General features: G+C 33.5%; 2 protein-coding genes and 1 non-coding gene across 5 annotated transcripts in view; 2 read left to right on the top strand and 1 right to left on the bottom strand.

Moving 5' to 3' along the window:
* The window catches only part of LOC105199646 (retinal guanylyl cyclase 2), a 65444-nt gene extending 54815 nt beyond the window's left edge, over positions 1 to 10629 (top strand). For 2 of the 3 annotated variants that reach the window (XM_011166834.3, XM_039452341.1), the window contains 3 exons: positions 1569 to 1580; positions 2539 to 3149; positions 4233 to 10629. In XM_011166834.3, the coding sequence (XP_011165136.1) occupies positions 1569 to 1580; positions 2539 to 3149; positions 4233 to 4486 (877 nt within the window). In that variant the 3' untranslated portion in view covers positions 4487 to 10629. Of the gene's footprint in view, positions 1 to 1524; positions 1581 to 2538; positions 3150 to 4232 lie in introns of those variants that run through there. The other variant, XM_039452342.1, reaches the window with a different exon arrangement.
* LOC113003765 lies at positions 7623 to 7728 on the top strand. The gene has a single exon (XR_003268673.1). It is a non-coding gene; the product is annotated as a U6 spliceosomal RNA (small nuclear RNA).
* Positions 10630 to 10952: 323 nt separating the features above from the next.
* On the bottom strand, positions 10953 to 15916 carry LOC105199647. Its single transcript, XM_011166835.3, has 4 exons — positions 15764 to 15916; positions 13120 to 13354; positions 11498 to 11677; positions 10953 to 11189 (listed from the first exon to the last, which is right to left on the bottom strand). The coding sequence occupies exons 2-4, from the start codon at positions 13350 to 13352 to the stop codon at positions 11180 to 11182; spliced, it is 423 nt and encodes a 140-aa protein (XP_011165137.2). The 5' UTR covers positions 13353 to 13354; positions 15764 to 15916; the 3' UTR covers positions 10953 to 11179.
* Between the last annotated feature and the right edge of the window lie 3229 nt (positions 15917 to 19145).

The raw sequence follows: 19145 nt of genomic DNA, 5'->3' as shown, positions 1-19145 counted from the left end.
ATCGTTTGGAATTTTATAATAATTTAATTTTTCCTAAGATAAGCAAAAATGAGCGTCAAAACCAATAGTTATTAATAATACTGTTTTTTTTTTTTCCTTTTATATAAGTCATCCATGTACAAAATACTTACAATTTTAATATGTACATAAGAATTTTTAGAAGTCTTTCACTACTGTTCAAGATACAACATGTTGCGCAAAAATATAAAGATCAAGAATTAGATAACTACTTTAATAGATATGTCTTATAATTTGCTGTGCCTTTTTTAACTCCGTTTGATATTTATAAACTCTTCATGGTTTTGGATTAATTGAGTCATATCCGAACATCAATTTAGCTCTTCAAATATTCCTCACTCTTTCCATTTCTATTGTTTCGCATAAGAGAAATTTTAGCAAATTAAAGTTAATTAAAAATTTTTTTAAATCGATTTGGACAAGAATAATTATCTAATCCCTCTCATTTTATTTGAATACAATATCGTTAAAGATTAATTATAATAATATAATTGACAAATTTGCTTAAATAAAAGCCAGAAAAGTGTAGCTAAAATAATTATTTTCATTTACATACATTAATACCTGTGAATATTTTACATCAATATAATTTGTCAAGAGTTAATAAACACAGCTAGGTCACAGTGCTATTATAAATAAATTTTCATAACAAATAGTACTTATTTTAAATGTTTTGACCTTAAATATGGTTATCCTCGATGAATAAATGATATTAATTATAATGAAATAGCTCATAAACTATCTAGTAATGCATTTTATTCCGTATACTTATTACCGCAGTCACACATTAAATCCTGTGGTTATGCATTTTTAATGTGATTGAATTTAAAAATGCAGATGTGAAATATTAAACGTTGTAAATATTTTTGAGATTCAGGATGTGAGATCTTGATTTTTCTGCTGTATCAGAATTGTTCAAATGTCGTAATCTTATTTTGACGGAAATTCTATCTCAAATTCTCTCTCAATATTTTATATTTCTTGTATATACAAAAATTATTTATAAACAATTTAAACAATTACTATATCGTGTTTGTTTTATTACTATTTGCTCTTCCAAAAAAATTAAGGAGATCTCAAAAGTAAAATTTTTTCCAGGACTCATAAAAAGTTAGTTACTTTGCTATATGATTATGGGTTTCTTTAATTATTTAATCAAATTATGTTTTTACCAATTAGTAAAATGCAATGTTTAGTTTTCGAGACAAGCAAGTTTCGCTTTAATGTCGGTATTGGTGACGTTCCTCTAATTAATTTTGAATAAACTGTGGAAATTCAATCGATTAGCTGATCTTAAAATCAAATAAGTGAAAAATATATGTATTCAGCAAAATACTATTTAAAATGCATCATAAATTGAATTTTATTATTAGTCGTTTATAACGATGCGTGGTAATAATTTGAATCCGTGGCTCGAAAATAAATTTGATGGAAAGGTGTTCGGTTTATTTCCATCCCACATACTTTTTTTTCAATACAGCTTTATTTCCACCATTTGGTTTGCAGATATTTAATGCCTTTATCTGTTGCTATTCTGCTGCTACAATCAGGGAGAACCATGGGTGAGTAGACTCGTATATAAATTATTCAACATTCAAATTGTTCATATTGTTGCTTTACGTTGGATAAATCTCTCGTACCAAAATCAAGTAACGTGTAACGAAAACTCCAACATTAATTTCGATATCATCCGTCCAGTATTTTTTCACGGTGATCGTTATTTCGCTAAACTTTTCGTCCGAACGTTAAAAGAGTCAGGGAATTTTATAAAAAAAAAAATTTCATCGCGTACTTTTATCAGCCAGTTACAAGCAACTGAGTAGACTGAAATGAGAATGCAAAACGCAGCGCATGAATAAACATGCACCAGGGACCACTTGCGTCAAAACGATGTTTACGTCAAAATGTCAATTACACTTAAAGTTAGTTTTCACGTCCTTACGTGAAGTTTATTCCTTCCTCGCCTAAAGTCCAAGTCTCTCCCTCCAGTGATGTAATCATATCATTCCTCGGTTGCGGCTGTAATCACTTTTACAACTTTCTCATTTCTGTCCGTTCTACACGAGCGATACTGGCGCGAAAACGGCGGCGCGTCGTTCATAAATAAACATCCATACTGGAGAGAGCCACCTGGATCTCATCGGCATCGAAATGCCATTTACGTTGAAATGTCAATTTACTCTCGAAAAAATGCTCACATCCCGCGTTCCTTGGCATATGAACCGTTGCTGCAGTTGGACGGAAAATAGCGGTATACATAAGTAACGTGAACTTTCGACGCATACCAATTTTCATGGACCAGCACTTCGAGATGATATAAAATTTGAGTTCCTTCTCCTTTATACGGGATCATAAAAAGCCGTAATAAAAATTACATTTTAAAACTCTATTGGATTTTCGCCGCGTACGTACACCTTCTATTTTCCTTTCGTTTCTCGAAAATTTGTAAAGTGGCTCACGGCCACCATTTCGCTCCACGTTACCGTGCATCTCCCTCTGAATTTTCTGAATTTTCCGAAGGCTCGATGAAAGTCTCATGCTGGGCGGCCACCAAAACGGAATACCGAGCGAGTTGGCGTGCTCGCCGCTACCGGTGATCCCGTCCCAGGACGAGACGCACGAGGAACCTTCGAGTCCTCTCGAGATCAAACCCGACCGCCAGGAATCCGTCAGCAGCGGAGTCACTAACGGCAGCAGTCGTGCCGCGTCCTTCGAGGAAGCCAGCATCAGGAAGGTCGCCGTGTCCGTACACGACGAGCGCACGTTGCTGCCGAGCTATTCCCTCAAGTCCACGTCCGACTTCATCGAGGTGTTACAAGGCAAGCAGGACACGGCGGCGAGAACGAGCGAGGCTGCCGCCGCCACCGCCACCGCCGCGGTCCACGGTGGCGTGACCAAGAGCACGTCCAGCGATCAAGCCTCCCTCGGGGTGTCGTCTTCGATAAGCGGCGTCGAGTCGACCGCGGCGATCCTCGGCGCCTCCACCAGCTCGCTCACGTCGATCGCTAGCTCAACGGCGTACCGGCAGCCGTTGGCGAGGCATCGCCGCTTCGCCACCGGATGCATCGACGAGAATGATCTCAGCACACCGTACAATCATTACAGATGTCTTTCGCCCAACGAATATCACGGTATATATGTAATATTGTATATATTTCTTCTTTTTTTTTTTTATTTAAAGATTTTATACTGAAGAAAAAGTCTGGTTGCATAAATTGGAAATTCGATGGATTCAATGAGTACACAGAAAAAAATTAGTATCAAATCGTTTAAGATTATAAATTCTTCTGAGAAAATTTGATATCCTTGTTTATACATAAAATAATAAATTTTTGATTTGATAGTAATTTGTTTTCTGTATATGTCTGTTTAAAAATAAACGGATCAAAACTCTTTGGAAAATTACCGCATGTGCATGATTAATTTTCTATTTGTTAAATATAGCAGAATTCTTTTAATAATGGTACTAAATTTATTTAATTAAATCTATATCCTTGTACTCTCAATTTATTTAGTCAAATCAATAAACCTTTTAGCAAAAAAAAGTCTAGTGAATAGAAGTAAAAGTTTTGAGTATAAATCTAATCCGAAAATATATTAATCAAATCTTTACAGTTAAATCTCTATCGATCATTCCAGCTATAAATAATATTTTTCTCGTTTTTTATATAATCCCTTTTTAAAAACCCCAAAGTTTGAAGATTATTGTAAACAGTATAAATTTAAAAAAAGAACGGCAATTTGTACAAATCAACGAGCAAACGAAAAGTCAATTTAAATAAAATATTTTGAATTTTACATGACGATTAAATCAAGCACGTTTATTTGTTTTTATATAAATATTAATTTTTTTAAAATTATTCCTTCAAAATCGAACTCAATGCCCGATCAATTAACGAACTGTCTGTCTCCAGAATTCGACATAAGAATTTTTAATGGCAGATTAAAATTGTTAAAACAAATATGAGCAAAATATGTGATAAAAAAATGTTTCAACTTCAAGATACTTGACCTCAATTTCCATAACCAAATTATACATATTTAACAAGATTATGTGCATACATAAAATTGATCTGCATTCGGATTATTACATTTTATCGGAAGGCGTATTGGATTATTCAAATACTGCCAATATTTCAAAAATACATGAGATTCCTCGCATCTGGCGTAAATTCTACGCCTTTAACAGATCGCATTGCTTTCTCCGATTTCAGGGAAGGGTCCCGGATGTCGAATGCTCAAGAGACAGTTTAGCCTGGACCGTCCGGACGAACCGGTGTCGAGAATCTCGGAACAGTCCCAGCAGCCGCGGTCGACTCCTCGTCTCTACAAGCAAAATAGCGCGGGCGCGGCCAACGACTTGGAGAGAATCGAGGAAGTGCCACCAGCCACTCCTAAGCTCCTCCTACAGAATTATCGTCACGCTGCTTCCGTATCCCTCTCCGTTGAATCCTTATCGTTACGTTAAAATCTCCGTGGAGAAAAGTTTTACGAGCAGAGAAAGGTCGAACGCGCTACACACGCGTGTCGCGTTTGGAGCAGCGAACGATTCACGCGGAGGGAATCGCTGTTACGATGTAATTGATATAAAACGCCGAGTAAGCGAAAGATACGAATTCCAATTTTACGACTGGCCGTGAATCTACTTTTTAGTTTACTTAAGGAACAAGAAGTCTTGGTTAAACTTGAGATTAGTAGTCGGTCAACGTTGGTGACGCCGTTTCTCGACGTTTACGACCGAAGAAAGAAACGTCTTTGAGGACGCGTACTGTGCACAAGTGGGTTGGCTCGTTGCTGCTTCGTCTGCATTCTTATCTGAGTGTGTACAATTGTATTGGTGTCTGATAATACCCCCGCGGGCAGGGAATCGTATCGAGCGCGATTCGCGATTAGAGATTTAAATGATTTAGGCGTGTGTTGTAAGTCGTTTACAAGATAATCGTTGGTGCAAAGGAAAACTCTCTTCCCGGGACTTTATGAACAATCCGCTCTTTCCTCCAACGTGTCTGTACCTGTCTTAAATAATTCAACGTTTCATCAATAACTTCCGCTCAACGATCATTTACGATCCTCGACGCTGATAAAAGCTATCAGCATCTCCCAGACAGCACAGATATTTAACGAATCCTCTTATAGATATCTAATGATCGTTCAAATGACACGCAACGTTCAGAATTCTGATAGACTTTGGATATCCAGGAGGTTCCATTAAATTTCTATGCCACGATTTGTACTAGACATAAACTGAATTTTTTTTTATTAGTACGTCCAAATGTTAAATAAGTAATGTACTTCTCGTTTTCAGTTTTTTTTTTTTACAATACTGCGTAAAATCGTTTTTTACCTTACAAAAATTAAAAAAAAATTATTCTCCCTTCCACACAATTATCTACTGTCTATAGTCGTCAACGATCGTATACTCTCACTAGATGTATCTTATAAAGCGAAGATCTAAAGTCGATTTTACTGAATGGAATTTTAATGTTATAAAATCAATTGCCACGTATCTCGTGGAGAAGGTAAGAAAGTTCCAATTCCATAAATTTAACGTGCATCTTAGATTATTAACGGAGGCAAGACAGATAGCAAGATAATACGGAAAGGAAAGATGTTGAACTAATTAATCAGTCATTTTTTATTTTTCAAATATATTTCGATAACAAGAAATTATTCTTCGTGCGAAAAAAGAATCGTTCAACGTATTGCTCGTACATATACGGTCTCTATGTAATAATTATATTTTGATCGAAACTCACGATGCAATCGAATGGGCTATGATGTCGAGGAAAAAAAAGTTGCATAGGAAATAATTAATTACCATCTCGCGATTATGGCAGCAGAGAAGTAAGTCAGTCCACCGTCGGGTCAGCAGGTACGTAAATATAAATATGATGAATATTGTTGTTATTTCCGGCCTAACGGTCTTGTGACGAAGTCCGAAGAAACGAACTCAGGCTTCTGTTGCATGCAGGTTTTTGTAATAGCGAATAGAGTGGAGAAAAGCACCCTCTTAAAGCGTGGGCCATTACGTGAGAAAGGTGGATATGCGCTTTAATTATAAATAGATAAAAGCTTTATCCACAATAGAATAAAAATTTCACGCGCAAATCGGTAAAGCACAATCATATTTTCATGATAAATCCTATATTTTTTTAATTTTTTTTATTTTATTTTAGAAGCTTAGCGTTCAGAATAAATAATATTCTCGAATTTTTTTCGATTACAAATTCCTTAAATCGATTGGACAGGTGTTCCCCTTGAAAAGTTTATTAAATTTCTTCCAGTAATCTTTAACATTTAATATTAATTCTTTTTGTAAGGAATTTTTATGTTAGACTTTAAGTGAAATAAAGTTAGTTAAAGATTGGATAAGAAAAATACAAGCTACTTGTAACTTATAACCTAGTTCAAATGAGTCACTTAATTGTAGTTTGCGTTAATTCTCCGTTAATGACAGTAGCTTTGGGACAGTGTGTAAATTATCCCCACGGCTTAGATAGTTACATCTTTGAGCCACCTGTGTTAAAGATTCTCTGTAGCCAATGTAATCGCAAGGATTATGTGATAGAACGAAGTTATCCAACTCTCCTGACTTTCTTAATTCTACACAACTTTAGAAAATCTCTTGCGGTCGACGAGCGAAAATCAATCTTGCGGCGAGTCACGAGTGACATAAGAAACGATAGACCGGCGATGAGAAGAACTTTCTTGCACGTTGCCACGCCGAGTGAGATTGCTTATGCGGCACAGGTTCTCACTTTATGATCGTAAACCCTGGTAATGTCACGCCAAGCACACGGATGACGGAGTGCGACGTAAACATCCGGAGATCGCCAAGTGATCATAATGGACGGTAACTTCGATCGGCTCCCCGAACGACCTGCTACGGCTAAGGGACGTATTTTATTGTCGAGATGGGAGTACAGTTGTTCGACAAAGCTTCCAACTGTTTATTGATTTCTACATTCCTCTATTCGAAAGAGACTTTCAAATTGCTGTTCGACTATAGAGCATCGCGCACAAAGCAATTCGATCACAGAGTTCTTATAAAAACAAAATACAAGTTTTTGTTTTTGTTTGTAACGTTTCTGTTTTTTTTTTTTTTTTTTTATAAATTGTCAACTTGCGTGACACGCACGTTCTTTTTTACGATTATATAAATATCAGAAAAAGATTTGTTTTTATTTCAACAAAAGCGTAGTCACTTTTTTAATACAATAGAAACTTATGCATTGAATTACAATGTGCCAATGATACAATAAAAAGTTTTAAAAATTAACAATGCTTAAGAGAGGGAAAACAGCCATAAAAAAATGTTACAATTAATCTTTACAATTAATATAAAAGAAAATAGACCTAATCATAAATATTTTGCGTCCGATTATTTTTTCATCTCTTTAAAGTGGTTCAAAAAATCTTTAAAAATTCATGAGAAGAATACTTTCAAATCTTCGGAACAAATGGCCGTGCTTCTTTTTGAAATATTACTGTAAGAAATAAAATGTAGTATAAATTAATTATCTTTGAAATTTTGGAGAAACTTTTATTAAAAGTCAAACACGAAAACATACTCATGAAATTTGATCTTAAAAATTAAATATTCAAAATATATGTATAGGTTTTTAGGATAAAATTGGAACTATATAGAGAAAATTAGTATGATCGTTACTCAACGATGATATGCAAAATCATGAAACGTTCCACAATTTTTTACGTATAATTTTTTTAAATCTTTGTCAATGTATTGCAACTGAGGGGCTTTGTCGATTTAGAAAAACATCTTTTAAAGAAATTATATAGATTACGCTAAAATAAAATAGATGATTAAGAAAATTAAGGAGCCTGACGACGACGATGAATACGAGCCTCAGACACAAATGGCTGATAAAGGAGAGGAAAGACGTTCCTTCTTATCGCGGACGACAATCTCCATTACGCTAATCTCTCGTCTCTTTGGTATCGTTTCTAACAATCGCGGCAGAATCGGATTATTCCGCCAACTAGCTTCCTCAAAGCTGTAAAACAACTTTATGTTTTGCATGCACTTGAAGCCCCAAATACATCCGAGTACAAAATATCCGAAAACAGATTTATTGGCTACTTTAAACCAGAATCTTGAATTTATTCAGAAAATATCCGGATAAGGCAACTTGTGACACTCGAATATCTACACCTCAACCTTGAACGTCACATGTTGCTCATCAACCATCGTCCGTAAAATAATCGATTTAATCCTCACGACGTCGATGTCCATTCTGCATACTTGCATGGAAAGAACGATTTTGGTAAAGAATCTAAAAACTTGGTTGGATACAGATCTGAAAATAATTTTTTTGTTAGACCACCAAAATAATTATGTACGGTATGTACTTACTCATACTAGTTGTTAGAATGTCAGAATTTTTTGCAACGTCGCTCATCACGAGCGTAATTACATACACAATTATTATCATGGTCCAGCAAAATTATTTTCAGATCTGTGTTGAGCTACTGCTGTCAAATATTTTACGAAACTGTTTTTTCCGCGTAGAATGTGTTGGATGTATCACTTGATAATAATTAAAAAAAATGTAATTAATACTTCACATCCACATTCATCTTTATATATACGTTGACCGCGTATCGTGTACGTGTTTTTAAATTTATCTGTCTAGTGATTTTATCTTTAATACATAAATTCGACTGCGAGCACTGCGGTAGTATTACATCTTCGTAAACGCCTCTGGACGACACGCGACACTATGTCTGCTTGCCCATCTCGAGATTCAACCTAGCGTTATATCAGCTTTACTGGTAGTCTCAGTAATTTCGTACCTTATAACAAGACGTATACGTATACGATGTTGATCACAATCTTCGACTTGTACAACAATAAGTGTGCGAAAGGGGAGAAAAAACAGACACGTTGCGTACTGTTCGCAAATGTTATTCGTTGAAGCGAAATGGCAAATCAATTAGAATGTTAAAAACCATTTTCCCGAATCAAAAGAGGATTCCTTGAGCGCTAAAGGATTCCCCTTTCACCCGCAGTCTGTGAGTCTCGAATCAAATACGCTCGTCGGGTGTGATTAGCTTCTCGACGAGCTCTCCCTTGTCTATTGGGTAGAATACTATTTGACCTTTTCTAAATCAGCCTCGACGCAGTCGGTGCTAATCCAAACGACAATCGTTAAGGGATATAATCGCATTTTTTAAAATGTCACAACGTAACAATAGTTATCCGATCATTTTCAATGGCTGTCCGTAGCTCGCGCGAGAGAAAAGAACCGTTGACAACTGTTTCGCATAATATTCTGGCGAATAAAGGGATGGAGAGTTCATAAATATTCCATAGCTCGGAAACGAATGTGCGCAACACGTGGCCAGGCCCACGTACTCAACGGATATACGTACCTCGATGTAATTCGTGTAGCCACGTAGTCCAATAATGTTAGAAAGATAAATATAAGTAGCTGATACCTCGAAGCCATTCGCGTTCCATGTGACAGGCATCCTCAAATTGCAGACAGAGTGTATAATTTAAATCCTTGACACTATATTTTGATTCCCTTTTCACTTCAGCTCGATATTTTACATTTCCACCTAGATAACCTTTGACATCAACATGTTCTTTTAAGTTGCCTTCATTTTAACGAGTTTAGTAATGTGTTTCTCGGTGTGTAATATAGAAAAAGTTAAAATACGAAATATGATAAAATAAAATTGAATGTATAGTATTAATAAGTGAAAAAAGGAGTTAAAGAGTCAATCAAAATTTTAATTAATTTTATTAAAATTGCTAATTACAAAGAGCACGTACCTTTACTATTGACTGTATTTTTTTCCAGGAATTTAATCTAACATATAATATTATTTAATTCCCGTTATTTGTGAAAAAAAAAATATATATATATTATATTAAAAATAATAAAACTGTTAAAATTAAATCTAAGAAAAAGTATCGAGTGGAAAAACGCAAGGAAATTTAAGAAGTACATTTTTTATAAGGATGCCTGTTAATCAATTTATCACAATGATCATTTGTTATCAATTGTGGCGTAGCAAATATGCTTTAAATGGCCACTCAGGTAGATAATTAAATGACAGCACGTAACAGAACGCTCAGTTTGTTTATACACTTCCCAACATATTAATTAGAATTTATTAACAGGCGAAACGCAACTGTTTAATTAATGTGACTAACAGAATTGTTTTTTAAGTGATAAACACATCGGGGAAATCTATCTAAACTGGAATTATCGCAAATGGTTGAATCGTTGAAGGACAAATTGTGCATTCTCCCAAACGTTCTAATATTTAACAAATCGATACGGGTTTATGTTTCTCTGTTGAGTACTTAAAATAGCAGAATATTCGCTACGCTACTGGCCATCGTTTCTACACCTATATCTGACTGTGTGAATAGAAGAGAATTTAATTGTACACGTATGAATGTTACATGTTAAAAGATGTTATCGGAAGAATATCTAAATACATATAGCATAGCGATCGATGGCGACGGTTGGATATTTGTATATTTCAGACGCATCGTGCGATTATATACTCGTTATTAATACTTCAATGTTACTCGGTAACATCTTCGGCAATAAAGATAATCATACGGCCGTAAAACTGTCCGTTTTGTTATCTCTTGCGTATGTAGCTCCCCTCCTTTCAATAGTTTTACTATTGAGAAACGACCACGGCCTTATGCAATTTTCTAATTTATAAAACGCAAAAATTCTCGTAAAATAAAGTAAAAGTCAATAATAAAATTATATAATTACGTATATACTTATCAATTGTATATAATAATATAAATCGTATTTTAAAAATACCAAAATATGTTGCTAAAAGAGAAGTTTGGGTAAAAAAAGTTTTCCGAATTTTTTATCGTGTTTTTCTTTTAGCAGAAATCGAAGAAGTAAATAATTTCAAGAATAAAATACGCCCGCTCTGTTTACAAACCATGATTTATTAATCTGTAACATCAGTAACAAAAAATAACAAGTTTTCTCATCATTATCGCTAGATTGTTATATCCTTATACTTAAAGTTGAATGACTTGACTGTGAGACGCAACGTGAGATGCAGACGCAATTATTGGCTGTTCCTAGAATTTCGAGATAAAGCAAGGAGATCAGGCTTGTACGTTGTTGTTAACGTGAACTGCATTCTAGATTTACCAGCCACTGCGAAGGAATTCAGAGAAATGTTAGAGAGATTATCGAGCAATTAATTTTCCAAGGGTAACCAATTTCCTAACATAATATAGCTATAACAACCAAGTAATTCATCTAACTAAGCTAAATTCATGATATCTATTCGATCGGATAGAAACGATTTTGATGTCGAGAATTTTTCCAAGCACTTTCTAAATACAATTTTATTTCACCGTCAAACGAAAAATGTAAATCCAAGTGCAATAAAAGAGGGATTGTATTTTAATGATACCAATTATTAAACAGGACAGAAGAGATTAGCGAGTGGTTTTACTCACCCGTAGGATGGGTCTGGTTGCGACCACACTGGCGGAGCGTACTCGGCATGCGGTTTGTAAATAGGTTTTGGAACAATTCTCTCTATATAAATGGGCTTCTCGACATATTCCACGTACTTCACTGGTGGAGAAAGGTAGACGTGATGCACTTCCGGTGCGCTAAAGTAACCAGTCTTGTAACTGAAAACGAAATAAGAAATATTTAAAAAAAGGGCCCCGAGTTATACGGAAATACATGGAGCTGACGCAGTGCTCACGTAATTTTACACGTCAGTAGAGAATGGGTTTCAGCGTTGAAAAGAAAACAATGTGAACAATTATATTTTTCTTGTGGCGTAGAACACTAGTGCCTTGTATTATTGAGATTAATTGTACTTCTAGTTGTGTATACACAGAAAAAAAAACATTCTTGTTTTGAGAATAGTTTTATTTTTGAAATGTTAAATATTGAACAATTTACACGGCGTTAAACAAACATAATTTACATTGACCTTTAGTTTATACCGAGCACTTGATACTTGTACTAACTAGTAACTTTCTATTAAATTATCTTAATTTTGACAATGAATTTAAAGAACAGTATATTAAGGTGGTACAATATGAATCAAGATAATTAATTAAATATACGTATCATGTATTTACACGCATCATCGAAAATAAGATAATTTAATAGAAAGTTACTTGTTAGTACGCGTATCAAGTGTTCAGTGTAAACTAGGATACACATGAAGATATTTTGGATAGTTTCATCAAGAAAATTATATTCTCATTATTCAATAATAATTTGTATAAATTGAGAGGAACAAGTAGCGTTTAAAGAAATATCAGAGTTGGGTAAGTTAATATATTCTTTTAACTAAATTAAATTAAAGTTAATGACTTATAACATTAATTTAGTTACGTTACAAATTACATAAACAGAAGAAACTGACTCTATTGAAAATTACGTTAAGATTAAATTAACTTAAGTTAAATTGAAAGTTAATTTTGATAACCATTCATATTAAATAATAAATTTTTAACTTACAGAAAAAAGTTAATAAATTAAAGTTAATAAATTAAGTTGGCGTGTTTCAAGTTATGTGTCTCAAAAGTAACTGATTAAAATTAAAATTTAATGAAGGGAGTTATAAGTTCTTGTTAACTTCATTATTTTATTTTTAACTTTTTAACTAGTTACTATCTTGGAAAATAATATCTTCAAGTCAAGAATGAGAATTTTTAAATATGTATTATTATTATTATTAAAGCAGACATGTTGTGTTTACAGGATTGTTATAATATTAAAACAGAAATATAATATTTCCTGAAAATTAAGATTATCAAATTTTTTTTAAACAAGATTAAATTATAAAGCAAGATTATCATTATTTCATAAACAAGAGTATAAAATATTTATTTCGTATATATAAAACAATTATTATTAGAGAAAATGTATTAATTTTAATTTGATATTAATATTTGATATCGTTCCTGTATAATAAAATATATTATTAGATTACACATTTTGTTTTATTACAACATTAAAATTATTATGAATAATCAGTAACTATGATTAAAGAAAAAGATAAAGAGATATAAAGTGATATAAAAGATATAAAATAACTCGTAAAATGTGTTACCCCTTTGCGACACCGAGACCAAAACCAAGAAGACCAGCTCCGAGTAACTTTTTCTTCAAGAACAGCGTTCTCTTTTCCCTAGTGTGTACTGGGCCCCCATCGACCTGATCTTCGATAGCGACATTTCCGAGATCCAGAGATTGTTGATTTTGTTGGACAGCCTCTTCCGCCGTTGCTTTCAATACGAGGAAACAACAGACGGTGGCGATAATAGTAACAATAGTGCGATGCATCTCTGTCCACGAAAAACAAATATTTATTTCGCTTTCGTACTTATCATCAATTTTTCCATGCGACCTAAGAGCATTTACGCGAAGCATAAAACGTAATTACCAATACAAATTTGTGATGATATGCAAGATACTCATCATTAGCAGTATGTAGTGTTGAGTATTAATTACATTGAGAACAAAATTGTTAACTCGATTAAGTTGTTGATTAAATTTTTCAACTTCATTATATTTCTTCAATTCAAGTATTTATACATATATGTAATCAAATCCTATGCATGGAATAATGCCAACACCAATTTTTTGTGTGTATTTAATTATAAGCATACATTATTAGTTAAAGTTACGATTAAACGTTATGATCCTACCATTTAGACTGTCTTCAGTACAATTATATTATTCGTAATAATTTCTAATGACTATTACAAATTATTGAAGTTAATCGCTTGGTCATTGTAAATAGCTGATTGTTCTCAATGTAATTCATGCGGTAGATTATTATGGTGTATCACGTTTCTTCACAACTGTAAATTCCAACCAAGTGTGTAAATTAAGTGTGTCCTTGTTTGAAATTGTGGTCAAGAGATAAAATTACATGTATGATGTGCGTTAAATAAGCGTGAAAAATTATACAGCGCGGAGAATCTGATGTTAATAATTCTTGTGATCAAAATCATAGCTACTTGAAGCATTAACATTAGATTCTCTGCGTTGCATAATTTTTCGTGCTCATTTGACGCACATCATATGTGCACATCATATGTAATTTTATATCTCTTGATCACAATTTCAAACAAAGACGGACTTAGCCTTCATAGTCGTGAATAATTAGCAATCTTTCATTGAGAGTGTAATTAATTATATTTACATTCATAGATCGTTATTCAACCATTTGGACTGTAAATCCTATGGTATGAATCCTTGTAAAAATTATATATATATATATATATAACAAACCATCATGATTTATAAAATCATGGTTATTCATTAAATAGTCAGATCAATTATAAATATCAATCTAAATCTAAGACTCTAAGAAACGTGACGTCTTTGATGCCTTTTTATGTGAAGTTGCTGCATTGAGAGAAAAAAGTTGTTAACTTGACTAATTTAATTCAAATACGTAAAATACTTGAATTTTAATTTAAGCATTTATATATTTAACTTAAATATATAAATACTTGAACTGAAGCAATTTAATGAAGTGAAGTGAAAAATTTTACGAGTTGAAAAATTTCTTCAATTTAACAATTTCTTTTTAGTGCGCGTTCTGGGTTTTTTTTTATAATGTAACGTATCCTACAGAAAATATAGGAAATTAATTTCAAGTAAGAAGGCACCATTGACGTCTAATATATACCATAATCTACTGCATAAATTACACTGGAATAATTAACTATTTTCAATGATCAATCGCCTAATTTCAATAATTTATAGTAGTTATTAGCATTTATTACTAATTTAACTTTAACTAATAATAGATACATAGATATATGTATGAAACATTTATTTATCTTTTATTTAACAATTCTATCTTCATCAGCACCGGTTTAATAATTATAATATTTAGTACTAGTGTTTAAATTTTAGTATTACGATGAAACTGAGTAACACCTTTTAAGCATTTTTATATGTAAATTTATAATAATGAATAAAGTAAGAGTTATAATGTAACAGAAAAACATTAATAAAAGATTTATTATTATATATATATATATATATATATATATATATATATATATATATATATATATATATATAATATCTTGTGCATATTACTATTATTACATGAAATATAATTTAAAAGTACATATAATCTCAAGGGAATCACATTAAATATATACATAATTTAAAAATATCTGCTATGTATCTGAGATATTTTTTTAAGAATCAGAACAACATGTGCATATATGTATACATTTTAAAAGTATCTTATCCAGCATTGAAAGCATACAAAAGCACGTATAAAGAATTTAATTTTAATTTTTCTTCAATTTTTTACATTTTTAAATATAAATCAGTTTGAAAAATTAAATGATTTAATTTGAGATTATATCTAATTTAGTTATTAACGATTTAATTTAACCACGTCTCTTTGGACATAATGTTGAGCTATATTTAACGATAATTTCATTAGACGTAAACATTTATGGAAAATATATACAAAAATTACATACGAAATATATTATTGAGCACTTGTAAGATTTGTCACGACGCGTGCGCATTGGCCTTACCTAAACTTTTGGTTATATAAACTTTTTTTCATTCAATTCAACGACCTACATCGTTATGCGTCATTTCTTCACCATCGAAACTAAAATCGCGATCGACATCGATAACGAGAGCGTTAAAAATTTCACATGCTTTCGCCGGGATCCCGTTTTGTGTATCGGAGAACCGGTTTCGGCGCTTACCTTGTGTTTCAGTTATGATAATGCACAGCAAAGGATGATACACCGCGTGGATAGGCCCGAATACTGTCACTTTGATCGAGGAATCGTTCGATTTTATACCAGCATGCCTACCTCGCCGCTGTTTGCGGCTGGTGTAAGCGCGATTTCAAAGCCGCCTCCCCTTCCATGATACCTGGAACGGCTTAACGTCGGGTTTAGGACGATTAAATCTATTGTGACACCTGGAACGCATGGTTGCACACATCGCAACAGTTCAATTCCGTGAGAACTTGGCGAGTCTCCTCAGAGTTCCTAAAACGAGGAAGGAGATTGATCTGACGACATTAATTTGCTGAAAAAAATGTGAGATAATTAATTTGCCCCCTCCCCCCTTCTTCCTTTTAGTACAATCAAAGCCTTACCGTAAGCCTTTTCTTCAACTAATTTTTGAACTTTATATTTCATTTAGAGAGAAAAGCAGCTTTTCGTTAAGATGAGACGTAATCAGGAAATAAAAAAACGAGTCACGATAATCTCTACCGAAGCTGCACGACGTACGTAAATGGTCTCCAACGTACTAGTCGACTGCATGCTAAGCGAATAATTATACTGTATAAGTATATCTGAGATGAGCAAAACCATTACACTTTTGCATTGCAATATGAACTTTCTGGTCGTACGCCACCATGTTTCCGTAATACGCTGACCACTCTTGGTGAAGGCCCTATTTGGCATTGGCAATTGGTTCGCAATTGCAATGGTTTCTCCAATGGAAAACCCGTTCGAGGTTTTCCTCCGCTATAATAGAGTCTGGAGAAAAAAAAGTATCATGAAAGAGAGTGATCCATTACTAGCCATCTAGATCTCTGGATGAGACTTATATAGACAGAAGTTGGCAGATCCCGCGGAGGCGAATTCGAGGAAGTGAAAGAAAGCGGAGAGGTAATAGGGACATGACGCGGACGTCGCTTCGATTTATCAACCCCGCGACGTGACGGGCAGATAATGCACGCTATTGTCGGCTGCAACAAGTAGAGCGACGGTGGAAAAGAATGGGTTGTAGACAGAGAAAGAGAGGCGCGAGGAGAAGCAGGGAGAAAGCGAGAGACTGCGCAACAAATTTTTTCCATTCCTCTTCCGTGCGCGGCGTGTGTGCCCCACGTGGCCCGTCTTTCAGCGCGATACACGTGCTTCTGCCGCACGCAATCGCGCCCGCCGCTCGTTACATCGCGATCTGACGTATACGCGTAATCATTGGCACGCAAGCGGCCACACACGCGCACGCACGCGAAACGCGATTGACGACGGGCGAATGACAATGAAATCCGATCCGCGCCCATTGTCGCGATTATAATCCGGTAATACGGGCAAGTGACGGCAATCCTGGCATCGATCATTCACATGTAGTTAATGTATTTAGGCACTAGAGTATGTGAGAGTAATGACGTCTCTTCTAGACCTCCGTTCATGGCTTCATGTTAATGAGTTGGCAAAGTACTTCGCAATAATTACTCGATAAAATAATTGCATGTGCGATATTTGAATAAATAACGATTAATCGATTTTTTCCGTAAGAAATATCATACTCCTCACTGTTAATGATTGCTCGCACGTTTCAGGCTTCTCTTATTTCGTAAATTAAACTTAATATTAAAATTTTTGAATTGTATTAAATTTATGTTTTTAAAAAAGTGAAGTAAATTTTAATTTTAAAAAGACACGTTTTTTTCGACTCAGCACACAAACTTGGATCTTAAGAATGTATCGGACATCCGGTCTCTGCAACGTAAATGTAATTTGGAAATGTGTTAATGTTAACACTTCAAATAAACTAGATGTGAAAGTTGCTTGAATAAGATTATGTTTTTATTTAATAACGTATTTTTATTATTTATTTATTTTATAGTTATAAATAAAAATAAAATTATTTTTTATAATATTAAAAAAATGTCAATTTTTTCGTATAAATACTTTTATTATTCAAAATGATTTATACAAAGTTTTATTGTGGTAGTCTGTTTAGTTATTGTGTAAATAAATTTTGTTTCTTTTACGGATCTGATCTTTGCATCACAATGGAACTTTACATAAATCATCTTGAATATTTAAAATACTTAAATCAAAAAAGTTTAGATTTTTTTAATTTTCTTAACTCATCATTTCATTATTAATTATATTTTCATTAGAGCACATGTCTACTTCTTATTGAAATAACTTTTTATTTAAATAAAAAATCGTCGCCAAAGTTTTTCTACTTCTTTCAAATATGCAATATAAAACAATCTGTAATTTTTTTTTATAATTTTTTTAACGTTTTGAGAAAATGTACTATACGTCAATAAGTCTAAATCCATCGTTGGGTCGATGGCAGGATTGGTGGGAAATGACACGCGACGCGCAATTCGGTAATCGACGTAGAAAGTGTCCGAGAGTAAGAGCGAGCTTTCGCAAGCAGACGTGAAGCGGGCGCGAAATTTCACTGGGACGCGAAGGCCACCGCGAGGTGCGGACGACGTATTTCCAATATTTTTTCGATGCTCCTCGCTAAAGGGTAGTATTGCTCAGCGCACTGTTCGCGGTGCGGAAGACGTGCCTCCACGTCTCGCAAGTACAAGTCTCGTTGGAAACTGACAGGCCATTTGTGCGAGGAGATTAGCATGGAAATGGAAGTTCAGTCCTCGCTCTAATAAGAGATGTTTCCGTGCCGGAGGTATAGACAGCTTGCCCGCAGTTCACTCTTTTTGCCATCCCCTAAATTACATTCCGAGAAATAAATATGTTGTTTATCGCGAGAATAATCCGCCGTTAATAGATTTATTAATAATACTTAATATAAAATTTAATATAATTTAATATGAAATTAAATTATATTGCATTTAGTATAATTTAAAAAGTTTATTGGTTACTAAATATATTATGAAATTATTTTACATTAATTTAAATTTAATATAAAACTTAATTTTATTAATTACGTTAAATTTAATTTTATATAGTGTCCCATGGGAAGTTGCTGAAATTAATTAGCACTTATTCTGTAACACATATACGGATTAATTAAAATTGCGTTTAATGGAACACGTTTAGTTATTTCATTTTAGTACAGTATTCTCTGTATAAGGGAAACTTTTTACTTAATTTTCAAGTAGTTTTAGGTACAAGACAATAGAATATCTACCTAAGATGTGGAAGGACATAAGTATAGGACATAAGTCTCAGGATAAGTTTCAGGTACGAGACAATAGAATATCTATCTAAGATGTAGAAGAGAAGAGAAATTCATGCATTTTGTTTCAGCAAATTCCCATGAAACACTAGTATTGATATTAAATATAGTATCTAATATTAATAAAAAAATAAAAAAAATAACTGTAAATTAAAGAAACATTTTCTAAGAATATTTAAA

The sequence above is a fragment of the Solenopsis invicta genome, chromosome 8 (genome assembly GCF_016802725.1).
Source record: "Solenopsis invicta isolate M01_SB chromosome 8, UNIL_Sinv_3.0, whole genome shotgun sequence".
NCBI classification, from domain to species: Eukaryota; Metazoa; Arthropoda; class Insecta; order Hymenoptera; family Formicidae; genus Solenopsis; species Solenopsis invicta.
Note: the sequence above shows the minus strand (reverse complement) of the source record. Positions and strands in the feature narration are given on the sequence as shown.

Bases quoted from the DNA above. Each gene is read 5' to 3' on its own strand.
- LOC105199647 (XM_011166835.3), bottom strand. From the start codon at position 13,352: ATGCATCGCACTATTGTTACTATTATCGCCACCGTCTGTTGTTTCCTC. The intron at 11,678-13,119 runs GTAACACATTTT...TTTCGTTTTCAG, and splicing joins GGTCTCGGTGTCGCAAAGGG to TTACAAGACTGGTTACTTTA.